At 40.5% G+C, this 27,253-nt stretch overlaps 1 protein-coding gene and 1 pseudogene across 1 annotated transcript; one reads left to right on the top strand and one right to left on the bottom strand.

Annotated features, from left to right (window-relative positions):
- The window catches only part of LOC148923185 (uncharacterized), a 99,031-nt pseudogene that overhangs the window by 46,514 nt on the left and 25,264 nt on the right, over positions 1-27,253 (bottom strand).
- Positions 20,205-21,791, top strand: LOC148923186 (uncharacterized). The gene is made up of 2 exons (XM_089060767.1): positions 20,205-21,016; positions 21,243-21,791. The coding sequence occupies exons 1-2, from the start codon at positions 20,207-20,209 to the stop codon at positions 21,789-21,791; spliced, it is 1,359 nt and encodes a 452-aa protein (XP_088916893.1). The 5' UTR covers positions 20,205-20,206.

The raw sequence follows: 27,253 nt of genomic DNA, 5'->3' as shown, positions 1-27,253 counted from the left end.
ATGATATTGAGTAAAAATTAATATTAAAATATTTACAAACTAATATAATTATGTGATCTGACTTTAATAAAAGTTTTGTCATGATTAGACCTGCCCAAGGTTTACCGAACCAGCGGTTAAAACCAAAACCGTAATCGGCAATTACGTTCCGAACCAAAACCGTGAGAATTTATCCGAACCAAAACCGTCGATTTTTGAACCGTGGTTCGGTTCAGGTTCAAAAAATTTCGAACCGAAACCTTGCCGGAACCGCCGGTTCCTGGCGGTTCCAAATCGGAACCGCAAAACACCGTCGGAAAACCGTGAAACCAAGCCGGAACCGCAAAAAACCTTCGGTTCGGAACCGTGAATAACCGTAAATAAACCACTGAAAAACCGTCAGTTCGAAACCGAAACCGAAACCGGCGGTTTTGGAACCGGAACCGGAACCGCAAAACACCCTCGCGGTTTGGTTCCGGTTCAACAATTTCCAAAACCGGAACCGGCGGATCCGAACCGTAATCGGTTTCTAAACAGTGGGCACCTCTAGTCACGATCCATCTCCTGCACAAATATTCTACTCAAAGTCAATTTTATTCTAGTTTAAGTTGACATTTAATGATTTTCGTAATGTTTATCTTGTCATTGACTACATTATAAGTGATACTTCTGTCCATAATTAAATGACTTATTTTTCTTTTTGTTCATTTTCTTATAAAAATTTCATTTTACTTTTACTCTCTCTATTCCTTAGGACACGAAGATTGAGAAATTATGTTAAATTGATTAAATAAAATTAGTGAAAAATAAAGTAGGAGACAAAAAGAAGAGTAGATTTTGAGATGGAATAAAATTAGAGTGATTATATGTTTTGTTTCTGTCAAAAAATGAAATAACTCAATTTAGTTAAGACCTCATGAAAAAGAATGTGACTCTAACATTAGGACAGGGTAATACTATTTTTGGTAAGTGAACCTCACATTCCATTGATTCAATCTACTCACATATTATTATAAAATCAATATATAAAAGTATAACTTTAACTTCCCCAAACTTTTTGGACCACACTTTCTTTTTACATAATTAAACAATTCCTTAAAGCTCGAACTGGTAAAAACATGGGACATTTATGATGGGGTTTTTGGTGCCCCTTGCACAGCGGAAGACTTGTACAAAACAAATAAATCAGACGTAAGATCTATTTGACCGATTATGCGATTAATCAATTCACATGTTAAACAGATAATTGCATGCTAGAACGCAAATAATTCATGCTTAGAAAATATAAATCCTAAACATGATTTCTACGGTTTAGAATTACCGATTTGATTCTCCAAAGAATCGACGATTGCTCGCGCCTTCTCCACGTGATGATCTTCAATACTAGACCACGGATCTTCTCTCTGGTTCCCGAACTGTATCTCGATATCAGGGTGGGGGCTGATCTTATCAAAATACTAGGACTCGAATAAAGAAGACAGAAGAAATCCTTCTCCAATTAGGAGAGAAATTCGAACTCTTCTAGGTAGAGGGGGACGAAAATTATGAGTAATGATAATAATGATTTCTGTCTCCTTTATTCTCCTATTTATATTAAGTTCCTTTTGGGCCCAGACAGGGATCTATGGAAGGTTTTGGATATGTGCTCGCCCAATTAGCTTTTTACTAATTAAATTGAACCCACAATTTAATACAAGCTTATATTGGAATATTACGAGTAGCCACTACAGAAGTAATATTGAACTTTCCCCATCCAAATCCGAAATTACAAGTAATCCGGGTTTCCACTTTTATTATTTATTTCCCACGCTTAAGAGATAAATGTCCATTAATTAATTAATGTCTGCTATGGACTTAATTAATTAATATCTTATTAATTCCAAGAGTGGACTTAGCAAGAGACATTTATTTATTATTCATAGAGTAATAAAACTCCAACTGGCCAGTTTTCCGAATAATAAAACCTTGTTCGAGCTCCTCTTGAGGACATTATCAAACGAGACTCACCTCGCACACGTTTCAACATAATAGCAATCCTAGCACCCCTAGATATTAATCACCACTACCCAATATATCAGGATTATTGGGTTGCGAAAAACCCGCACCATTTGATAAGTCAAAGTAGTGCATAATCAATACCGTATGCTCAATGCTAACATATGTAGATTAAGAAATAGTATTTTATCAAGACCTAGTCTTTCAGTAGATAGCATAAAGACACGTCTTGCTGTTAGATCCGTGATAAGTCGTATTCTAAGCCTTGGTTACTGGTCAGTATGTCGTGAAATACATGTATTATCTGCAAAACAGTTGCTTAAGTGTGCAGGATTGAAGGATCCAAGTCAGTAGGTGACGATTCGTGTGACGCAAGTAAAAAGGGCACTAGAAGGGTGCGATACTGACCAGAATACATGCCAGAGAAAAGGCTCGAGATGGAGAAGGGGGATAGCTGGGATGATTATTTTACAAGGGCAAAAAGGTCAAAATGCGGGAGAAGTCTACCCTAAAAGCAAGGGCAAGCCTCCCTATAAAAGAAGCCATTTGGAGAGAGAGAAGGAGTTCAGTTCGGATTTTGACAATCACACTTAGTAGAATTCTCTCTAGAAGATCCATCCTTCAGCATTATCTTACCTCTCGTTCCTCGCCACAGCTATGGTCACTTGACGTCCAAGAGTCTGCCGGAGAAGTCATCAGTTCGCCTTTCCAGCCAGTTATCGCAGTAGTATAGTAGTATCATCGCCCGGAGTGGCAAAAACAATCTTAATCGTTTTCTTAGTTAAAGTTTACTTGTTTTCATTGCTAGTTATTTGCAAACACTCATCGTTGTTGCTCTTTTGAAGTACCTTGTTAATTTCCAGCTTTTACGTTATGAAGTTTCTATTTCGCATGTCACTTTGGTTTGAGTTTGCTTCATTCTGCCTAGGGAAGTTAGATTTAGTTATTGCTTTCAATTTCTAAGTGTTTTCTTATCGGGAGTTGTTGATTCGAAGTTGTAGCTAGTTTAGTCAAGTTTTCGTGCATGAGTTTCTTTCTGCGCCGTGATTACCACCTTGCATGTCAGTCAGTAGAAGTAAAAGTTGCAGTTTACCGTTCAATTTAAGTTTAAGCATTTTAATCGATGGATCTTAAGTTCGAATTTGTGAATCTGAAGTTTAGTTATGGTGTCTGTGTTCCTATGATTTTTGTCAATACTTGGTGAAGAAGAAAACGTCAAAATCAACTTTATTTGGTCTACTTTTGCTTTTAAGTTACTTTTTACTTTTGTTCCCTACTTTTCAGAGGTACTATCCAGACTTGTCAGAAAGCCCCCAGCCATCAGATACACTTTGTTTACTAACTTTCCTCTTTTAGTAACTGTCTACTTTCCACATGTCTCTGATACACCTTGTCCCCTACTTTCACGAACACTCCCACATGTCTGTTATTTTCCCGCCTACTAGTCAGTAGAGTACTACCTTATTTCCTGTCTAGGTAAATCTCAACCCAAGCGTGGTAGCTAACCAAACACCCAGGAAAGTCACCACAGTTATCTAAACGTGTTCATCCTCGTGGGATTCGACCCTTACCTCCGCTATACTAATTAGTAAAAGTGGGTTGAGGAAATTTGTTTTAAGTCAGGTCTCGGTCGTCGTATCAACGACTCAGCTGGGTCGGGAATCTCTTCCTGATCAGTTGGATACACTCCAATTCCATATGCGAAACCATCGAGGACAGTAAACCCCTTCAAAAATGGCGCCGTTGCCGGGGATGGATGGCGTTCATACCTGTTATTGTGTGTGATCTTTTTGGTGTACATACTGTTTATAATTTTTCTTTTCTTTTTATTTTCAGTTTATGAGAAGTGGCTCGGCTCCTGGCCAGTGGAGACCAAGGATACTTCCCAGAGGAACAATACTCGTTACTACTCGTTCTGGCCTGTCGACAGCACTGTCCGACCTGGGCACAAGTAGCGACGAAGAAAAAGAGGAGCTAGAGTACCAGCTCCCGGAGCTTCCACTCCAACCAGTAAGGACATTAGTGAGGATGGCTGACCATGGTGAGGATGATCCCGAGCTCGCGACACTTACCGCACATGCCGACGGAGATCCCCCACAAGCCATAGTGGTCACCCCAGGCCAGACCGCCTGTGATGTGAAACCCCACGTGATTGCAATCCTACCGACTTACTGTGGGAAGAGTTATGAAGGACCCTACGAATTCTTAAATGAGTTCTGCAAAATCTGTAAGGCACAGAGGCGGCCAGCAGGAGCGAGCGAGGACGATTACAGACTGAAGGCCCTGCCTTTTGTCCTAAAAGGAGAGGCCAACACTTGGTTCATGCGCCTGCCAGCCGACTCCATCAATACATGGGCCGACTTCAAGTCAGCATTCCTAGCCAAATTTTTCCCATCTTCGAAGACAAGTGCATTGAAGAGGAAAATATCGTGCATAAGGCAAGAATATGATGAAACCCTGAGCGAGTACTGGGAAAAGTACATGAGCCTTCTGGAGTCATGCCCCAACCATCGCATGAAGGAGATAGAGGTGCACCACACCTTCTATGAGGGGATGAACAAAGAAACCAAGGATCTGGCAAATTCATCGTCTGGAGGTGATTTCACCCAGTTGAGAGTGAGTGAAGCCAAAAAGGTGCTACGCAAGCTGTTGAATGCGAAGAAGACGTACGACAACGCGAGAGATGGGTACAGCAGAGAAAGGGTAGCGAGTGCTTCGGCTACTTAACAGGAGGAACGAATGGACTTGAAGATGGAGGATCTGAAGAAGGAACTGCTGACTGCAATCAAGAAGAACACTCCACCACCTTCTCCAACTAGAGCCCAAGAAGCCCCAGCACTACCGTATGATCAGCCGGACAACACGCCGGATGTGGAGCAAGCGAATGCCGCGGGTTACTACAATTCCAACGGCAATTGGATTCCGGGGAAACAAAGAGATGCACCGTGGAGGGACCACCAAAATTTCCGATGGGGAGATGGGAATCAGAATCAGAATCAAAATCAGGCTCCGAATCAACCCAACCCCCAGCCGAACCAATATCCCAACCGCGGACCAACAAACCCTGACTACCAGTCTAACTGGGTAGGAAGAAACCAGCATCCTCAGAACCAAAACTCTCAAAGCCAGAACCCGAACCGTACCTATGTGCCACCCCATCAGCGAAACTACCAAAACCAAAACCACAATCAAAACCAGAACCAGCACCAATTTAACCCAGGGCCTCAACATAACACCCACCACCAAAACCAAAGTCAATACCAGCACAACCACGATCAGTATAACCCTCCTGCCCAGTATAACCAGTACCCACCGAACCAAAACCAACAAAATTTCTCAGGCTACCAGTCAAACCCACCACCTCAGTATAACCAGCATCAGAGCTCGAGCCAATTCCATCACCCAAACAGGTCGAGGAGGTCCGTGGAGGACATGATGGGAGAAATGCTTGCCTCGCAGCAAGGCATTAAAAATGACTTGCAGTCCAGTAATGAAACAATGCAAGGAATGCAAAGTGCCCAGAAGGAGCATAGGGCAAATATGGATATGATGAACAGGCAGTTGGCCCAGCTCGCTAACTCAGTGGGCGAAATGAAGGGGAACTCAGGGAAACTCCCATCTACAGTCCATGTACCTGAGAAGGCAAATGTGAGCAAGATTACACTACGGTCCGGGACAGCCTATAATGGACCTCAGCTCAAGAACCCTGTTGGGGAGTCTAATGGAGAAAGGGTGCTGAGCGACGTCATTCCAGCGGAAGAGCTCAAGAGGCCTCTGCCTCAGATGGAGGATCCGTTTTTTCTAAGCGAGAAGCCTACCGTGGAACGAAAGGAGGAAGAAACACAACCTGGGAATGAGCAACCGGGAGGAGTAATGCCCACATCGGAACCTCAAGCCCAGGAGGAGCCAAAGGGAATTCCACAAGGACTGACTGGAGAGGCTAAGGGAGAAAAACCGTTCCCATATCGGTTTGTGACGAAGAGGAAGAAAGAAAACCCGGTGGATTTCATGTCGATCTTTGGGAAGCTGGATGTCACTATACCATTCCTCCAAGCCGTGAGACTGCCCCCTCTGGGGAAGTTTATAAAGGAGTTCATAGCCGGGAAGGCTCAGGAAGATGGAAAGATCATGGTGGAGGGAATAGCATCAGCCATTGTACAGGAGAAGCTACCACCCAAGAGAGCCGACCCAGGTATGTTTACCCTGCCCATAACGATTGGAGATGTGAAAATCGAGCATGCAATGTGTGATTTAGGAGCATCTATCAATGTTATGCCATTATCCATTTATAATCGGTTAAAGGGGGTAAAATTGTCGAATACTAGGGTGTTAATCCAATTGGCTGATAGGTCATGTATCAATCCTGAGGGTGTGTTAGAAAATGTGCTGGTCAGGATACAGAACTTTACTTATCCCGCTGATTTTTATGTCATTAAAATGAGTGAACCAGAAGCTAGGGAGTCTAGCGGGATATTGTTAGGAAGACCATTTTTAAGAACGGCTAAGACAATTGTGAATATGGCCGAAGGGACAATATGCATTGACTTTAATGGTGAGAAATTTGTCTTTGACATCAACGAAGCCATGAAGAGACCAATAGATTCTGAAAATCTATGTTATGTTGATGTAATTGACCCCCTAGTCCAAGAATTTCTTGAGACCGAATTATTGCAGGAAAAGCTCCAAGCCTTGGATGAGTATGCCCAGGCTGACGTGGAAGCAGCCGCATGGTGTGATCTGATCAGTAGCCGAGGGTTGACTGACGAAGAGATCGAGGAAGCAATTATGGAATTCTGTCAGAAGTCAGAGCTAGCAGGATCCGTAGGGGCAGTGGTACCGGCCAATATGGAGGAAAAATCAGATGCTGAACAGGAACAAGAGGAGGATTCAAAGAAGAACCCTTTACCTACAGACACACTACCCCCGCAAGTGGAGTTGAAAAAATTGCCGGCAACCCTTAAGTATGCCTACCTAGGGGAGGAAGACTCATTCCCCGTAATCATCAACAGCGGGTTGACTGAAGAACAAGAGGCAAGACTACTGACCGTGCTGAGCAAAAGCAAGAAGGCTAGGATGGAGCCTTACGGACCTGGTAGGTATAAGCCCGGACGTCTGCATGCACCACATTAGGCTAGAGGATGGAGCCAAGGCGCATAGGGACTCTCAAAGAAAGGTGAACCCAAACATGCGAGAAGAGATACTTAAGGAAATCTTGAAGTTGCTCTCACTGGGCATTATATACTCGGTGCCAGACAGTGAATGGGTTAGCCCAATCCATATGGTCCCCAAGAAGTCAGGGATCCAGGTGATTAAGAATGAGAGGAATGAACTAGTGCCCACCAGACTAGTTACTGGTTGGCGAATGTGTATAGATTACCGAAGGCTGAACGCTGCAACCAGGAAGGACCACTTCCCCCTGCCATTCATCGATCAAATGCTGGAGCGACTGGCTGGGAGGAAGTACTTCTGCTTTTTGGATGGGTACAGTGGATACTTTCAAATCTATGTGGACCCGGAGGACCAGGATAAGACCACGTTCACGTGCCCGTTTGGAACCTATGCGTATAGGCGTATGCCATTTGGCTTATGCAACGCCCCCGGTACTTTCCAGCGGTGCATGATGAGCATATTCTCGGACTTGATTGAAGGTTGTATAGAGATCTTTATGGATGATTTCACCGTCTATGGAGACTCTTTCGACTCGTGCTTCCGACATTTGGATATGGTGCTAGGAAGGTGTCAAGCAAAGAGTCTGGTCTTGAACTTTGAGAAATGCCACTTTATGGTTACAGAAGGAATTGTCCTAGGACACGTGGTGTCGGAAAAAGGGATCCAGGTGGACCAAGCTAAGGTGGATGTCATATCCAAACTACCCTTCCCTACTGATCAGAAAGGAATAAGAGGTTTCCTTGGCCATGCGGGATTTTATTGAAGATTCATCAAGGATTTCGCCAAGATTGCCCAACCACTCACCAGACTTCTCTAGAACGAGGTGGAATTCGTCTTCGATGAGCATTTCAAGGCTGCTTTTAACCTCCTTAAGGAAAAGTTGATTTCTGCACCAATCATTCAGGCTCCTGACTGGGATCACCCCTTCGAGGTGATGTGCGATGCTAGTGACTATGCAGTGGGAGGCGCGTGAGGCAAGGACGTGACAAGCAACGTCCAATCGGCTGTCAGCAAGCACAACCGCCTCCCACACGAAGCGTCTCAACCGAGCGACCGCCTACAACCGGTCAAAACCCTCAACTGCCCACCCCTCTATAAAACACCCCACCGCCTACTCCCCTTCACTTTACAAACCCTTACCTGCACTCTCTCTCTCACAACTACCACCCACTACAGAAACTACCGCAAACCACACCGGCACAGCCATGGCAAAGAAGAAAGCAACCGTCAACCGAGCATCTACCGCCGGCGGGGCCTCGTCTGAACCCCAGACAGCAGTCGAATCAAGGCCGCCAAGCCCACAACGAGCACAACCACCGCCGACGACACAAATTCCGGCGATGGTTCCTTTAGACGCACTGGCGGCGTTTCTAAGCCAACAGGACCCAACAGAGACTGGGCAGCAACCCTAGCCGGATTTGGCTTAACCGGATGAGTGCCGGCGACATCAAACCCTACCCCAACCATAACCACAGAAAATCCACCCACCACCACCCCAAAAACCTTAATTCCGACGTCTGAAAATATTTCCCCAACAATTGCTGCACAAGCATAACCCTCCCGCCCTTCTCTCACACACCAAACAGAGCCGCTGGACGTCAGCCCTCTTTCCGCCTATCAAGATCCCAACTGGGGAGAAACAGAAGACAAGAAGAGTGGAGAGGGAGCAAGCGAGAGCGAGAAAGGTGAAGCAGAGGAGATTAGGGCCACTAAGAAAAAAATCGATGTAGCGGAGGAGGAGATAGATCTGAACGAGACGGCCAGGAAGCAAGGGATAATGACAGAGGAAGAATTTCAAGCGGTTTTAGGCAAAGGGGATAGGATCGTGGTAAACCCTGAAGGGGTGGCTGAGGTACTGGACCTCGCATCCCAGGCGGTAGGGAATGAGGAAGCAACAAAGAAAGCGGAAAGGTCGGAAGAGGTAGCCCACCAGTCAGTGGAGGAGAAGACAGACGAACAACCGAAAAGAGCCGAACAACTTGAAGAGGAGAGACAAGACCCAGAAACACCTCGAGAGGAAGCCTCAGTGGTGACTAAACCCAAACCAGTAAAGAGGAGGCTAGTGTTGAAAAACGACCCCAAGGCGGAAAGGCAGAAACCCCAAAGAGTGTCACAGAGATGTTTGGGAAAGTGGACGTCCAACAAGGCAGGAGCAAACACCGCAGCAGATGCAGTGGAGGTTTCGAGTGATGATGAGAAGACTACTCCTACAAAACCTGCGGAGGAGCCCTCGAATGCTAGCCAGGAGAACACCCAATTGGCAACAGGGACAGTATCAGCAACGCCGACTGACCAGGAGGAGAACACTGACAAGGTGGCTGAGGGTCTGGACCTCGCATCAAAGTCAGTAGGTCGGGAGGAGGCAGCAAGAAGTGATACTAGTACCCGTATGGTGGCCGAGCCTACCGCCCAGGAGGACACTTCAACACAAGCCGACGAGGAAGCAGAGGCAATAGATGTCGAAGAGACTAAGTACATTCAGGAAAGAAAGAGGAAGGGGAAAGCCCCTGTCAAGAAAAAGCAAGTCATGAAGAAGCAGCGCACTGCCAATGCAAGCATAGTGATCAGAGAGCCGGAAGAGAAAGAGAGATCAAGTGACACAGACTACACTTCCAGCGAGGATTCTGACTCAGAGAGTGATATCTCTCTGGAAGAAGAAGACTATCACGAGCAGCAGCTCCCAGACAACCACCTTGAACTAGTCCACCCTCCGGTAGAGAGGATTGTATACCGGCGGTGGAGGGTAACGCTCACTGATGAGCTTATGGAGGACATGAAGCACTACGATACCAAAAAGCTTCAAGATGCATTTGACGACAAGGATGACAGTAGCAAGCAGGTCAAATGCGGAAAGGTACTCCATATACCCTCTTTGGATGAGTTGTCTGTTCGTGATTCCTTCCTGGCTAGTATAGAAGCATTGGGTTTTGAATGGCTGCTAGAGAATAGGGACCCAGAGATATCTGTGAGATTAGCGAAGGAGTTCTTCACCACGTTTAGGTTCCAAGTAACCACAGACCTAGACGAGGTGTCAATCTCCTTTAGGATATTCGGTGGTGAACTGTCAATGAGTTTGATAGAGTGGACTGCCAGATTGGGAATGTGTAGCCTGGAGGAGGCTAAAGGGCCGGACTGGAGAAGCCGTGAGAGGGGGGTACCGAGGCGTCATATAGAATTTGAGCCCCAGGAAGCCTGGGAGGAGTTAACCCACCCCAATGCTGGCCAGTTCGCCTCCACAAAATCAAGATCCACCCACTTCAACAATTCCATGCTACGGTTGGTGCAGCTCTACTTAGGCTACAACCTGCTGGGACAGAGTAACTCAGCCGCCAGAACGTCCATGACAGAATTGTACCTAGTGTGGTGTGCTAAGCGTGGAAGAAAACTACACTTGGGATTCTGGACAGCCTACCAATGCCATCTAATAGCCACCTACCCAGCCAGAAACTTGTCCCTCTGCAACATCCTAGGAGCTTTCGTACGCAACAACATCATCATAACAGAGGCAGAGGACCTGTCTCCAATGTACATGGTCGACGCTCCTGGCCTATTTGTTGTACCCTTCTTTGTCCGCACCAACTTGGTATATTATAGAGAAGGAGTACACCAGTTCTACCCAATGGGAGAAGCCCCTGGGGGAAGGGCACAACAAGGCCAGGAGGTGCAAGCTGCCCCGATCGACCAAGCGCAGAGGCTGAGACAAGAGAATCTGGAGAGGGCAGTGACTGAGCTGGCTGAGGAGAATAGACAATCGCGGGCAGAGATGGCGAAATTGACAGCCCTAATGGAGAGCGTACTAAAGGAGTTGGCAAGAGGAAAAGCAAGCAATGAAGCTGGACCAAGCGGACATGGAGGACAAGAAGCTGGAACCACCGGACCTGAGGAAAAAGAAAGTGATGAGCAAGAGGAGGACGATGACAACCAACCCGGACCTGCTGAGGAAGAACCAACGGACCAACCTGCACAGAACCCTGCCCCAAGAAGGAGCAGGAGGAACATCTGACCGAACCACCCCCAACTGACCAGTTAGTTTTCTTTTTATTTTTTTAAGTCTTTCTTTTGTTTATGATTTCGTACTTTTATTAAATAGGTAGATTTATGTGTTTTAATTGTATGCAAACCCCATTCATAACACTTAGCCTATTCAATAGTCTAAGTGTGAGAAGTAAAGGGTTTGCTATGATTTTTATGTTTTTCTTTGTGTTTAGTCGTAAGCATGTTACCTCACACTTAGACTACGCAGTAGTCTAAGTGTGAGGAGGTTATATGTTTATATTTCATGTTTGTAAATATTTTGTTCTGTTTTGTACATCTATGTTTATATCTGAAACTCTCCCACTTAGCCTATTGCATAGTCTAAGTGTGAGAAGTTTTTAGATATAATATGTGTTTTTTATAAGTGTGTGTCCGTCATACTAGCCATTCCCACTTTTCACTTCACAGCCCGTATCTGGGGCAGACACTTGTGAAGTGAGAGGGGGGAGCTAATGGCCAGTATGACATGTATATATGTGTTATTGAGTCAGTGCATGTTAGTTTCTTTTTAGGGTTTGTTAGGTCTAGGAATTATGTGTTATGTTTTATGAATGGGCTTAAAACTCAACTGCCTCGAACTGACGGTGAGGGGAATTGAGGAAGATAAGACATGCCGGAAAACGGAAACCACCCCCTCCAGTAACCCCTAGTCAGTATAGATGATGCGAGTATGAAGGAAAAACCCAACCCTTAGGTCAGACACGAAAGCCCTCTTAAAAGGTGAGTTAAAGGCCTAAGGTGGAACCACTTTCCACTAAATACTAAAAAAAAGAAGAGAGGCTAGCACATGATGTCTAGGGCAAGGTGACCGCGTGTAGCAAACCCTGAAGGCAGTAGGAAACCCCCTCGCAAAAAAAAAAAAAAAAAAAAAAAAAAAAAAAAAGTCCCTACCTTTAGAACCCTTCTTTCTAACCTGACTTATACCCCGAAATAACCCATCAGCCACTGGAACTATGTGCGTGCAAGGCATAAGGCAAGGAGGCAACTGCCCAGGAGGACATACAAAAGGAACCAGCTGAAGAAAAGAAAGAAGGAGAAAATCGATCTGGAATTTCCAGATCCAAAAAAAATAAAGAAGGAATAAGGGTGGCAAAGCCACAAAGAAGAAAATTGAAGAAAATGGTCGCAGATACTTGACCACAAAAAGACGAAGGAGGAAGAAGGAATAAGGGTGGCGAAGCCACAAGGAAGCTACTGACCAGTTGGAGGCCAATGTCAGAAATTGTCCGGCCGAAGAAGAAGCCCTAGCCAGAAGCCCGAATGCACACAGTACTCCCTCATCAAAATAAAAAGTTAGTTTTTGAACTTAGAGCCTTAGGGACAACTACCCCAAACGCAACAAGCCACTAGCCCCATTACAAGCCTTAAAGACCTTCGGGAGCTGCATGTGAGATCTGAGTCCGAAACATCTGTGGTTTAGCATTGAGAGAAAACAGTCCTAACATCCCCTGTGAGGAATGAGTGACTGAGTGAACCCAGTGTTTGGCCTAGGATTGGGTGATCTTGACAAGCAGATATACTGACTGGGGACGAAAAGGGGGGGCGGCGGAAGTTCAAGGCTGCCTAAGGCCGGATTGCAAAGATCAGGGGAAGGGTGGTTGAAAATGTAGCCTGTTCTATGTGTTTAAGTTAACTGTATGTGTATGTGTTTGTGTCGTTAGTGTTTTCTTTTCTTTTGCGTCAGAGTCTTGAGTCTAGCTAGGTAGAGTCGGTCAGGGGAGTAACCAGGCTCGAATTCGACTTATTTCTTTATGTTTGTCTTCACGCTTGAGGACAAGCATGTGGTAAGTGTGAGCAGTTTGATAAGTCGTATTCTAAGCCTTGGTTACTGGTCAGTATGTCGTGAAATACATGTATTATCTGCAAAACAGTTGCTTAAGTATGCAGGATTGAAGGATCCAAGTCAGTAGGTGACGATTCGTGTGACGCAAGTAAAAAGGGCACTAGAAGGGTGCGATACTGACCAGAATGCATGCCAGAGAAAAGGCTCGAGATGGAGAAGGGGGATAGCTGGGATGATTATTTTACAAGGGCAAAAAGGTCAAAATGCGGGAGAAGTCTACCCTAAAAGTAAGGGCAAGCCTCCCTATAAAAGAAGCCATTTGGAGAGAGAGAAGGAGTTCGGTTCGGAGTTTGACAATCACACTTAGTAGAATTCTCTCTAGAAGATCCATCCTTCAGCATTATCTTACCTCTCGTTCCTCGCCACAGCTATGGTCACTTGACGTCCAAGAGTCTGCCGGAGAAGTCATCAGTTCGCCTTTCCAGCCAGTTATCGCAGTAGTATAGTAGTATCATCGCCCGGAGTGGCAAAAACAATCTTAATCGTTTTCTTAGTTAAAGTTTACTTGTTTTCATTGCTAGTTATTTGCAAACACTCATCGTTGTTGCTCTTTTGAAGTACCTTGTTAATTTCCAGCTTTTACGTTATGAAGTTTCTATTTCGCATGTCACTTTGGTTTGAGTTTGCTTCATTCTGCCTAGGGAAGTTAGATTTAGTTATTGCTTTCAATTTCTAAGTGTTTTCTTATCGGGAGTTGTTGATTCGAAGTTGTAGCTAGTTTAGTCAAGTTTTCGTGCATGAGTTTCTTTCTGCGCCGTGATTACCACCTTGCATGTCAGTCAGTAGAAGTAAAAGTTGCAGTTTACCGTTCAATTTAAGTTTAAGCATTTTAATCGATGGATCTTAAGTTCGAATTTGTGAATCTGAAGTTTAGTTATGGTGTCTGTGTTCCTATGATTTTTGTCAATACTTGGTGAAGAAGAAAACGTCAAAATCAACTTTATTTGGTCTACTTTTGCTTTTAAGTTACTTTTTACTTTTGTTCCCTACTTTTCAGAGGTACTATCCAGACTTGTCAGAAAGCCCCCAGCCATCAGATACACTTTGTTCTCTAACTTTCCTCTTTTAGTAACTGTCTACTTTCCACATGTCTCTGATACACCTTGTCCCCTACTTTCACGAATACTCCCACATGTCTGTTATTTTCCCGCCTACTAGTCAGTAGAGTACTACCTTATTTCCTGTCTAGGTAAATCTCAACCCAAGCGTGGTAGCTAACCAAACACCCAGGAAAGTCACCACAGTTATCTAAACGTGTCCATCCTCGTGGGATTCGACCCTTACCTCCGCTATACTAATTAGTAAAAGTGGGTTGAGGAAATTTGTTTGAAGTCAGGTCTCGGTCGTCGTATCAACGACTCAGCTGGGTCGGGAATCTCTTCCTGATCAGTTGGATACATTCCAATTCCATATGTGAAACCATCGAGGACAGTAAACCCCTTCAATCCGTTCAGTGCTATACTACACCAATGTCATCTTATTTCAGTAAGGCTTAGAAATATGCGGACTGACATTGCAACCTTTCACGATCGGTAGCCAAAGCCTATCTAGGTTGTGAAATTCTTCTTTTTCTTTTGCAAAGCATTGCATTGATCTGACCGTGTTACCTTAAAGTGGACGACGCCCACAACCGGTCTACTAAGCAAAAGACTCAGACTTTGTTTACTTCTTATGCATTTAAATGTATGTAAAACATCTTATAAATGCACAAGCAAACACAATGTAATAATAATAGTGATTCTATTCGTGCGAGACTGCTCGAATAATACTGAATCGGGTTAAAGGTGGATTGTAGAGTTTTACGTATACAAGCAAGATTCTATTCGCGCCAAACTTGCTCGAAACATGCTTTTCAGTATACCAAACCTAACAATCTCCCACTTATACTCAAAACATGCTTTCGAGTATACCCACTGCCAAAAACTCTCCCACTTATACTCAAAGTAGGTCTTTGTACTAGATATATCTAACTACCATTCATTTCACTAGGTGAAAGAAAAATCTGTTTGGTTGTTCTCTGATTATACTCAAAGTAGGTCTTTGTACTAGATATATCGAAAAGCCTATCTAGGTTGTGAAAAATCTGCGTACTTGATCTTTAATTAATTTCATCCGCATATGTGATTGCTTAGCTTAATAAACTCGTGTGTCCCTTGAGTTAGCCTTCACTAGAGTAGTAAAAAATAATACTCGTAGGCATACTCAAACTTACGACTAAAGCTATTAGGAAGATATTCCTAAGGTAAACACGTATTCAGAGGATGACTTACTTGATCACTGATTATTCATAAAACTAAGACAGTGTAACCCCAAGGACATTACATGAATGACTGGTAAACTAGAATATAGTTACTAGTCTTTCTCAAGCACTAGGGTATATTCATTACCTCAATCAAAATCCTTTGCCATGGTTAATATGATATATACTTGCTATGCATAAGCACAACTAATATCAAACTTAGTATACATTATAGCATACATGAGACAACTATCTCCGAAACTAGTCTCATAATTCTTGATCTCACTAAGCGTCAAACGACACTTGTCTAGAGACAAGACAATTCCATCTTGAGAGGTATAAACCTTTTCATGGAATTTCTAATGCTTAAATGTTCCAAGCAATGTTTAGATATAGGATTCCTAAGAGAATCTCAACATTCTTTCTAGCATCTTAAAAGGACTTAGATGCTAAGAATGTAATTAGTTTCTCTTAGATCATTTATCTTAAAGTGGGTAGACAACCAGTTTCCTACGCCAGATGCCAATCTTAGTTGTTTGCAACTTTCATCATCCTTGTGCTTACAACACTGTTAAGGACACAAGTCAAATTTCAAATATTTGACAATTTTGATAAAACACATATATTCTGATTTAGATGCTTGCCTAAGACCACGAAGGTCTATATAAGCTTCCAATCATGCGTTTCTTGCCCTTAATTACATATCCCATTAGAATGTTCTAGTAGATGATTTCCTCAAGACTTCTATTTATAGAAGACTGTCTTGACAATCATAATACATACATTCTAATTTATGTAAGTTCTAATAGACAATATGATCGAATAAATCCTGGCACAACGATAGCGAGAAGATAATTCTCTCTGGGCATAACCCATTGTCATTGTCTAGCCATTTGAGATCCACATTTACACTTGCAAAGATACTTGCTCCCACTGACTGACACAACCTGTAGGTAGTATTGCAAGTCTTGTAAAACATGTTGTCTATCTTAGATTGTAATATGAAATCTATCACCTGTTCAAAGATGATTATCCAAATTAACCAATACTACATTGTAGTTAAAGGGATTATGTTCAAGTTAATCTAAGACCGAGTCTTACGACACTCTTAGACCCAAGAACTTGTTGTGTTCCAGTGGAGCGCTCCCACTACGATATGGTTCTTACAATCTTAGGTACTGAAGTTGATTTTATTAGTGCAATAGTTTCTAATGGTATGACTTCTTGGTAATGTGGAAAATCCGATATCTCTCTCTTTATTTTGAGAGTTATAACGCTATTAGGCTTGTAGTTCATCTCTTGATCTTCTTACAAGAATTATATCTTTGAAGATTACAGAACTTATAACCTTACATTATTTGGGACAAACCTTAAAACATGCCTCAGTACTCAACTCCAATTTCTTGGACACTTTTCCAACACTTGTTGGAACAACATTACACCTTGAGATGTGCTAGACTAGAGACGCTCTAGTCCACAACTCGTGTTTTGTAGAAGGTACTGATGTTGGTAGTTTCTTTAATGTTTATCCCACCAATGATAAGATTTTAATGAGTACAACTCATCACATAATCAAACTTGTCTTAGAAAGACTTTGATTCCTTCTTACATAACTATCACATTCATTAGATGAATGCTTGGATTCGTTAATGGAGATTAGACTCCCACTACTGATCATAACCCTTTGCTCATCTCCTTATGGTGTAAACCATTGAGACTTGCTAGTCTTTCTATGTTGCACTTCTATAAGTATTCTGAATCTCTTGAAAAATCAAATGATTCTAACTCATAGTGCATCAAATAGACTTTCTCAACTCTCAAGCTATTTAACGAAATGTTAAAATTTTGATAGTCTAGATCAGATCGAACAATTTCTAAGTATTTTCTTGGCCTTAAGGCTAAGAGCCATAAATACTTTATCATTCAATGATTAAGAAGTTGATGTGTTGTTGAATACTCAACTTTGTCGCATTTATATTATTTTAATACTATGATGCCTTAAGCATCAACCATAAAACAACAGTTGAGCATTAATAGCTCCCACTGCAACAAAAATCTAACTAGATCAAGATCTCTTACTTAGAAGTTGCATTGTCATGTAAGTCATTGTCCTTCTATAAAATAGGTCAATCCAACTCACAAAGCATCTTCTCTCGCTTTAAACAAACTTTGATGACAATTCTGGCTCTCCCATTTCCACATCTAGTCTTTTGTTCAAATGAACTAGGACTTAAAAAATGCAGCCTTTATGAATTTGTCATCTATCATGTTACTTTGCTCTAACAGTAACATAACGACTATTATTCTGAAGATTTTTTACTTTTCAGTTAAACCTTCTTGTAGTCATTTCTTGTTACTTTAGGTGATGACTTGTGTCAGAAACTATTTGAGTGATCAAAAGATCCTCAAAACATTCTGTCACTTTAGGATATTCCAATCGAATCATCTTGACAGATTCTATTGATATCCATCTTTCATCGTTATTAACCAAGACTTGTCGAGCTACTTAAAGGAAAATAGCTTGACCTTATTCCTCAAAGAGCTTGTCAAGTACATGCATAATGCATTCTCGAACATTCTTCGTGGAATTATGTCGAGGAAATGGAGGACATGAATCATTGAATATAAACTCCAAGCTTTCAGCGATGAGAATCTTATCCATTTTCGTTTCCGGTCTACATAATTTAGGCATTCGAGTTTTCTTTTTTTGAGGATCGCAGACAAATATTAAATGATATAATGAAGATTTGGCAAATAAACTTATTATCACATACTCATGCTCAATACATAATCACAAATAACCACAAAACAATTATGTATCTTACAACAGCAAAATCAATAAATTGTATCCTCCATTGGAGGTTAATACGCATTAAAATTTTGACAATTTTACTGGTCACAACACCGACGCATTAAATTGTATCCTCCTTTGGAGGTTAATACGCCTAATGTTGCCTAAGCACGACCATCAGATTTAGCATTACAGAATTTTATTTCTACAACACACTCCCATAACAATGTTCATGTGCTCCAAGCTATCTCATAAATTCTTATTGAACCCTGAAACTCGCAGTTCCTTAGGATTATTGTCCCTACTTTGCAGGTGGCAATAATATTGAGAACCACTTTCTAGTTCATTCTATTATTATGTGAGAAGTCTGCCCTTATGAACTTACTGTTTTCGTAGGATTATTGTCCCTACTTTGCAGGTGGCAATAATATTAGAAAATCAGCTTTACAAAATTTGGCAGTCCAACCGATGGAGACCGTATACAACACACTTGTTGTAATCATCACTTAGATATTTTTATATGGTTTTTGCATAATTATCACATAAGCAGATAAAGCAGATAATCCACTTAAAATAGATAAACACCAAATAAACAGATAAATCCATTTAATGCATGGCATTTAAACACACCAGATAATTATTGAAAATTATTTAATCTAGTCAAGGGAGAATCAATTAAATAATTAAGTTTTATATTGGATCATAATTATCCAATTACTGATAGGATTTATCAAGATAGAGTTAACTATCTAAATCCATTTAGGATTATTCAAGATTTTATTTCGATAAAATCAAATCCTACAATTCAAGATAACGTTGATCTATGATTATCATTATTTAAATCGTACTAGGATATTACTAGATAGAAACAATTCCATCATAATCCATTAGATAAAAATAAAATCCTATCAACCAAGATTTATATCAATCTCAATTCTATTTAGAATAGACATCATGGATATATCAAACATTACTTAGGATTTCTTAGATAAATAAATTTATCTAAATCCAATTAAATAAGGATTTTCTTATATATTATCAATATCCTAATCTATCTAGGATATAAATCCAAAAGATAAGGATAACTTGGATTAATATTTATTTTTAATCCATCTAGGATTTGTCTTAATAGAATTAAATCTATTCAAATCCATAGGATAAAAATAAATTAATATTAATATTATTTCTAATCCATCTAGGATTTAATCTTGGAGTAAATCCATATAAACCCATAGAATTAGATAATATTATATTATCATTATTCAAATCTATCCAAGATTTATCTAGGAATAAATCCATATAAATCTATAAGATGAGAATAAAATATTATATTATCACTATCCAAATCCATCTAGATTTTATCCATGAATAAATTCATATAAACTAATAGGATAAGAATAAAATAATATTATCATTATTTAAATCCAACTAGGGTTTGTCAGGGATGAATCTACATTAATCCATAGGATATAAATAAAATTAGATTGTCATTATCCAAATTTAACTAGTCTAGGATTTAAATCCCTACAAATCCATAAAATAAGGATAAAATCTATAATTAATCCATGATTTAATACAAAATCAAATCTTATACTCCCTCCGTCCCAGAGTACTTGACTCACTTCTTTTGGGCACAGGATTTTAGGAGGGGATGTTTAGTGGTGTAAGTGAAGTTGATAATAAAGTAGATTAGGTGATGTGATGTATTTTTATTTTTAAATTTAAAATAAATGGAATTAATTTTTTGTATGCATGTATTTAGCTTACTGATATTTCGAAGCATATTTCTAATTAACTTTACTCATATTAAAAGTATCCATATTTAATGAATGCTAAATGCGACGTCAAGTTCAAATTGAGCATAATTCAAACAATATGTATTGCAAACATTAAAATAATCAATGACTAGGAAAAGATCAAAACTAAATTGAAATTTTGATTCACTTTGATTCACATTTAGCGCTACATTTAGCGCCTGATGAAATTTTCAAGTTAAAAAATGTGGCGCCACTTCTGCCACATATGCTATCTGTTCAAAATTTTCAAATTTTCAGTGAAATCACTATTAGTGGCGTCATAGACTAACATAAATACTCCAGTGTGTCATAAATATTCTTACACCTACTTTACATTCACACAACACAAAAGATCCAGAATGCAGCGATCTGCCACAAGTATATGTACAAAGCTTCAGCAACAAATTGTGCAGTTCATCAATGAGAGATGCATAAACGGCAAGCCACCGCGAGGCACGATGAAGGAAGCTCGGGAGAAGTTTAACGTATCAGCTTCTACATGCACAAGATATTGGTCAGAAGCTACAAAACAAAGAGCAAGAGGAGAAACAATGCAGGTAATCAATCATAGGAAGAACAAACCATGTAGCAGACGTATTCAAGTTGATCTTGTTTTACTTAAAAGTTTGCACTACACTAAAAGAGGAAGTATCAGAATATTGGCTGTTGGATTAGGATGCTCTAAGAGTACAGTAGGAAGATGGGTGCAAGCAGGGCTGATTAGAGCTCATACATCAGCCATTAAGCCTGATCTAACAGCCCCCAACAAATTGTTGAGGATGAGATTCACACTAGAGGCTTTAGAATTGGATAGGATTTTAAGGAAACTCAAGTTCAAAGATATGCACAACACAATCCACATTGATGAAAAATGGTTCTATATCACGAAAGGTACACATAGGTTCTATATGGCACCGGAAGAGGAAGAACCACACAGATCATGCAAAAATAAGCAGTTCATTTCTAAAATCATGTTTATGTGCGCTGTTGCAAGACCATTATTTGGAGGAAACGGAGAGGTTCTGTTTGATGGTAAGATAGGTATTTTTCCATTCATAGAAAGGGTTCCAGCAAAGAGGAATAGCAAAAACAGAAGGGCAGGAACAATAGAAACCAAACCAATCGATAGCATCACAAAGCAAGTGACAAAGGACTGTGTAATAAATAAGGTATGGCCTTCTAAACTAACTTTGATGTTGCTGCAGTTACATGTTACAGTGATAACAAGTGTTTTTAATGCTTCTAAACTAACTTTATTGCATGCATTGAATGAAGAATTTACAATTCAATTTTTGTATGCATGCATTTAATGTATGCATTCTAGTTACACATTCAACTTATGATGAAAATTGAGGGGATGCAATGCAATTAATCAAGAATTGAATGCAAAAACAGATTATTCCAGCCATCATGGCAAAATGGCCGGAGGGAGCAAGTAAGCAAATCAATATCCAGCAAGATAATGCAAAGCCACATATTAAGAATGAAGATGTGGATTTTATTGCTGCTGCAAATCAGAACGGGTTCAACATGAAGCTGGTGCAACAACCCCCTAACTCACCAGATACTAATGTGAATGACTTAGGGTGGTTTCGAGCAATACAATCACTTCAGCAACAAACTGCATGCAACACATTGGATGATTTATTGAATGCTGTGGAAAAATCATTTCATGAACTATCTCCTATAAGCCTAGACAATGTTTTCATGTCTCTTCAAGGATGCATGATTGAGATCATGAAGTGTAAGGGGCAGAACAGGTACAAGATTCCCCATATGGGGAAAAATGCTCTAAGGAGATCTGACCAACTGCCTCAGAACTTAGAAGTTCCTACACAGCTAGTTGCAGATTGCATTGCTTATTTGGAAGAACAAGGGCATGGGCATAATGAAGGAATAAGAAGGATTGTGCAAGATTTGGAATTGGAAAATACTCAGCAATGAGCAGCAACTGCAGTAGCAACTATGCATCTTTTGGGAAGGTAAGAAGTACTGCAACTATGCATCTTTTGGGAAGGTAAGAAACTTTTGTGAATCTTATTTTGGAGAGATGTTGTAGCAACATGTACTTTGTAAACATGTTGTAGGAGCATGTCAATATTTTGTTATTGTAGGTGTAACAAATCTTTTGTGCACAAAGCTTTTGATGAAAAATGCTGGTTGTAGTACATCTATAAAAAATTCACACACCAACAATTTACACAACCATCACAATTCACACCAACAATAAAAAGCATCTTAGTCAGACTTTAAGTATGTGTTCATTCTTCAATTGTGAGTACTTCTCATCTTCAACCAATAACACATTTCAAGGCATATAAACAATACACATAGATATAACAAACACAAACAATTCAACAAATTCAGCAAATTTAACAAAAAATTTCAGCAAAATCAGCAAACAAATTCAGCAAATTTAACCAAAAATTTCAGCAAATTTAACAAAAAAAATTCAGCAAGTTCAGATAGAGAGAAACTAAAACAGAGGAAAGATCTCATCAATTTTAACCTTATTTGAAGCCATAAAAATGCACGGGTGCATATATATCACGTTCGCAAGGATCTTCGCCGGCGGCAGCAGCATCATGGTCAGATATTTGTTGGAACACAGCTTTCAGATCTTTTAATTTCAGCTGACCGCTCTTGAACTTCTTTATGGCAGGGGTGGTGGCGTCGGCAACCGGAGCTTTCCTCTTTCCTTGCACCACGACGAGTGATTTTCCTCCGCCACTGCCACTGCCAGCAGACCACGACGGCGAGCGAGTAAGGGGGCGTCGGGGGTTAACCCACCCATCATCGCTTGGATTAGGCTCACATATTTCGTCGTTGGAAGCCATGGATGCGTGAATTTGAGAGAAAATGTTAGATCTAGGGTTTTTTTTTTGGAAGAGGCGTGGAGAGAGAATGAGGGATTGAGTCTAGAAGAGAGAGAAGACACAAAAATGAAATGATGTTGGTGGGTTGGGTACCGATTTCCATTCAATTAACATTGAATTAATTAACATTATTTTAATCCTAATTGTAATAAGGGTGTTAGTTAAATTCTTTAATTTTTACTGTAAATAGAAAGTGGTCAAGTATGCTGGGACACCCCAAAATGGTATACGAGTCTAATACTCTGGGACGGAGGGAGTATAATATATAAAATCCACAAAAGATATATTCAAATCTTATTTCCAAATTAATCTTGAATACTTTCCAAAATTAATTACAAGGGTTAGGAAACCCTAATCTTAATTTGGAAACCGAAGTCACGGAATGAGACATCGCAATGTCGCGCGGCTGCTTACGGAGAGACGCTGCTGCTTTGTTTCAGACGCTGCTCCTGCGTCACCTCCGACAGCCTACTGGGCATCGCAGCCGCTGCTGCCCGGAACTCCGGCGCTGCTTCATCCTCTCCGGCGCCTGCTGCTGCTGCGTCGTCATCGCTATTGCGACGTCGGCTTCGCAGCGCTGCAACTCGCTGCGCGCGGAGCTCCCACTGCTCCGCAGGCGCTGCAAGTTCACCGCAGCTGCTGTTGCCTCCGTGACGACGTCGCTGCTTCTCCGCGGCTGAACTGGCGCCGATGCTGTATGATCGCTGCATCGCAGCGAACGCGCTGCTGCTTCTTCGCGAATCTGGGAAGTCGCCGCACGGCCAGGAACCGTAGCTGCTGCAAGTTCCACTTCGCCAACAATTCTCCGCAGCCGAGGATGTGCGATTTGATTCAAATTCACGCATGTAAAAATGCGAATTGATCATGATAAGATAATTACCATGTAATTATTATGTTGGAGCGCATAGAATTAGATTCCATGAACCAAATTTCTTAGCACGTCAATGATTTCCCAACGCCGAGACTTGCAAGCTCAGCCACGCGCAGCCCTGGCGCGAGCGCCGGCTGCACGTGCTTGCGGAGTACACTCTCGTCGTCTTAAAAAGTTCTTCGTTATTCGTTCATTCAAAACATAAACACTCAACGAAGAAAACTCATGCATTCAAGCAATTCATATAACATGAAATTAATCCACATAATCAGAGCCAAAAATTGGCTCTGATACCAATTGATGAGGTTTTTGGTGCCCCTTGCACAACGGAAGACTTGTACAAAACAAATAAATCAGACGTAGTATCTATTTGACCGATTATGCGATTAATCAATTCTCATGTTAAACAGATAATTGCATGCTAGAACGCAAATAATTCATGCTTAGGAAATATAAATCCTAAACATGATTTCTACGGTTTAGAGTTACCGATTTGATTCTCCAGAGAATCGATGATTGCTCGCGCCTTCTCCACGTGATGATCATCAATACTAGACCACGGATCTTCTCTCTGGTTCCTGAACTGTATCTCGATATCAGGGTGGGCTGATCTTATCAAAATATTAGGACTCGAATAAAGAAGACAGAAGAAATCCTTCTCCAATTAGAAGAGAAATTCGAACTCCTCTAGGTAGAGGGGGACAAAAATTATGAGTAATGATAATAATGATTTTTGTCTCCTTTATTCTCCTATTTATATTAAGTTCCTTTTGGGCCCAGACAGGGATCTATGGAAAGTTTTGGATATGGGCTCGCCCAATTAGCTTTTTACTAATTAAATTGAACCCACAATTTAATACAAGCTTATATTGGAATATTACGAGTAGCCACTACAGAAGTAATATTGAACTATCCCCATCCAAATCCGAAATTACAAGTAATCCGGGTTTCCACTTTTATTATTTATTTCCCGTGCTTAAGATATAAATGTCCATTAATTAATTAATGTCTGCTATGGACTTAATTAATTAATATCTTATTAATTCCAAGAGTGGACTTAGCAAAAAACATTTATTTATTATTCATAGAGTAATAAAACTCCAACTGGCGAGTTTTCCGAATAATAAAACCTTGTTCGAGCTCCTCTTGAGGACATTATCAAACGAGACTCACCTCGCGCACATTTCAACATAATAGCAATCCTAGCACCGCTAGATATTAATCACCACTACCCAATATATCAGGATTATTGGGTTGCGAAAAACCCGCACCATTTGATAAGCCAAAGTAGTGCATAATCAATACCGTATGCTCAATGCTAACATATGTAGATTAAGAAATAGTATTTTATCAAAATCTAGTCTTTCAGTAGATAGCATAAAGACACGTCTTGCTGTTAGATCCGTTCAGTGCTATACCACACCAATGTCATCTTATTTCAGTAAGGCATAGAAATATGCGGACTGACATTGCAACCTTTCACGATAGGTAGCCAAAGCCTATCTAGGTTGTGAAATTCTTCTTTTTCTTTTGCAAAGCATTGCATAGATCTGACCGTGTTACCTTATAGTGGACGACGCCCACAACCGGTCTACTAAGCAAAAGACTCAGACTTTGTTTACTTCTTATGCATTTAAATGTATGTAAAACATCTTATAAATGCACAAGCAAACACAATGTAATAATAATAGTGATTCTATTCGTGCGAGACTGTTCGAATAATACTGAATCGGGTTAAAGGTGGATTGTAGAGTTTTACGTATACAAGCAAGATTCTATTCGCGCGAAACTTGCTCGAAACATGCTTTTCAGTATACCAAACCTAACAATTTATTGGCAGGGGAGAAGGTATAATATACTATCATAAAGGAATAATGGTAGAATATATTTCCACTTTTAGTAATTTTGAGCTATTTTTAAAATATGGATACTCGTAGTAGGATAGGAAATTTTTAACCCTACACGATAGTTAGACACGAACACGTTGAAGAGTGCTCATATAAGCGCGTGCTAAAAATGATAAAATATTGCAGACTGATCAGGCAGACTAGCTAGACCAACTCACGTCCGTCGAGCGCGCAATCTGAGGCTACAATCAAAACCTTAACCCGCAAATACTATTAATTAGTATAAAGACGTAAGGATCGAATCCCACAAGGATGGAGGCAAAAAGCATGTGTAAAGGACATTTTGGGAGGGGTTTGGCTGCCGCCACACAATTAAATGAGTTAAGAATTATCTACTTGACTTGGAAGACTGTACAGGGATCTCTACCTAAACTGATCAACTAGACTGGAAACATACGGAAACATGCATGAACAACTAAACATGAAACAAACATTTGAATCTAAATTAAAACAACTAAGAGAACCAACATCTAGTAACTCATACTACAAATTTCCCGAAATAGGAAACAAGTAAGAAAAGTAAGTGGGGATCATATTTCCTAAACTGGTTGGGTTGGCAGAAAAAGCTCTAAAGTGAAAGCATAAAGTAGAACTGCAGATCTGAACTGTAACTAACTCCTACTCCATCTTCTTCATGTAACTAAGCTAAAACAAAACATAAAACAGAGCATTTGATGATTGAACATGAAAGAAACAAGAGCATGCTTCGAACAAGATGTAAACGAGAAATTTAAGCTATGAACTACTGGATCTACACTAGCTGATCAACTATAGTGACGAACAAATAGAAATGAGCCATAATCATGCAATTTCCAAAACAGAAAAGACCAGCTCTACGCAATCAAACTCTAACTAGCATGGATCTACTGAAATCATATGTTAGCAAGCATGGATCTAGGAAATCAAACACCAATAAACTAGATCTAAGAGATTCTAACACTACCAATTACGAAAAACAACCAACATGAACGTAAATGAGCTCAATATCTCAAGATCTAACTACCAATTGCGAAAAGCATCCAACAAAACATGAAACAAACTCAACTTCACGAGATTCAACACAAACTCCAACAAAGACTTCCATAACTTCAAGATTTAAACAGATCCAAAACATCTAAGACAATATTCAACTCGAACAACGAGACAACTACGGAATCTTCAAGCTAAGATGTTCAAAACCACAAAAATACTTGAGAAACGAAACCAAATGATGCAAAACAAAAATGTAAATGATTGTATCTATGCTCCTTGGGGCGATGGAACTACGGCGGAACTATTGAAACGGGTGGAACTATGGCCATGTTTGGTTGTCAGGATTACGTATGGGAAAGTAATCTTATTCCTTACATTTTAAGTTTCTGTGTTTGTTTTGGTTTTTCATCAAACTGGGAATGTAATCAGAATCCGGAGAACAAGAAAAGTTAATACAACTGTCAAGAAATCAAAATCCTAACTTTTCTTAGGTATTCTTTTTCCCGGTCTGAGGATTCTAACATATTTAATGAAATATATTATAGGTTTATTATTATTATTATTATTATTAATTAATTACAATGTTTAAAAATAATTTAATATTATAAATTATACTTAATTTTAGTAACATAAATAACTATGATTAAAATTATCATAATTATAACTACTACTCCCTCCGTCCCCCAAATTTTGACAAAGTTTACTATTTCGGTCCGTCCTCCCAAATTTTGACACACTTCACTTTTTACCATTTTTGCAATTGGACCTCATATTCTCCTA

The sequence above is a fragment of the Salvia hispanica genome, chromosome 6, assembly GCF_029641045.1.
Source record: "Salvia hispanica isolate PSC_SH4W2 chromosome 6, Shi_PSC_v1, whole genome shotgun sequence".
Taxonomy (NCBI): domain Eukaryota; kingdom Viridiplantae; phylum Streptophyta; class Magnoliopsida; order Lamiales; family Lamiaceae; genus Salvia; species Salvia hispanica.
This window is presented reverse-complemented; position numbering and strand designations above follow the sequence as displayed.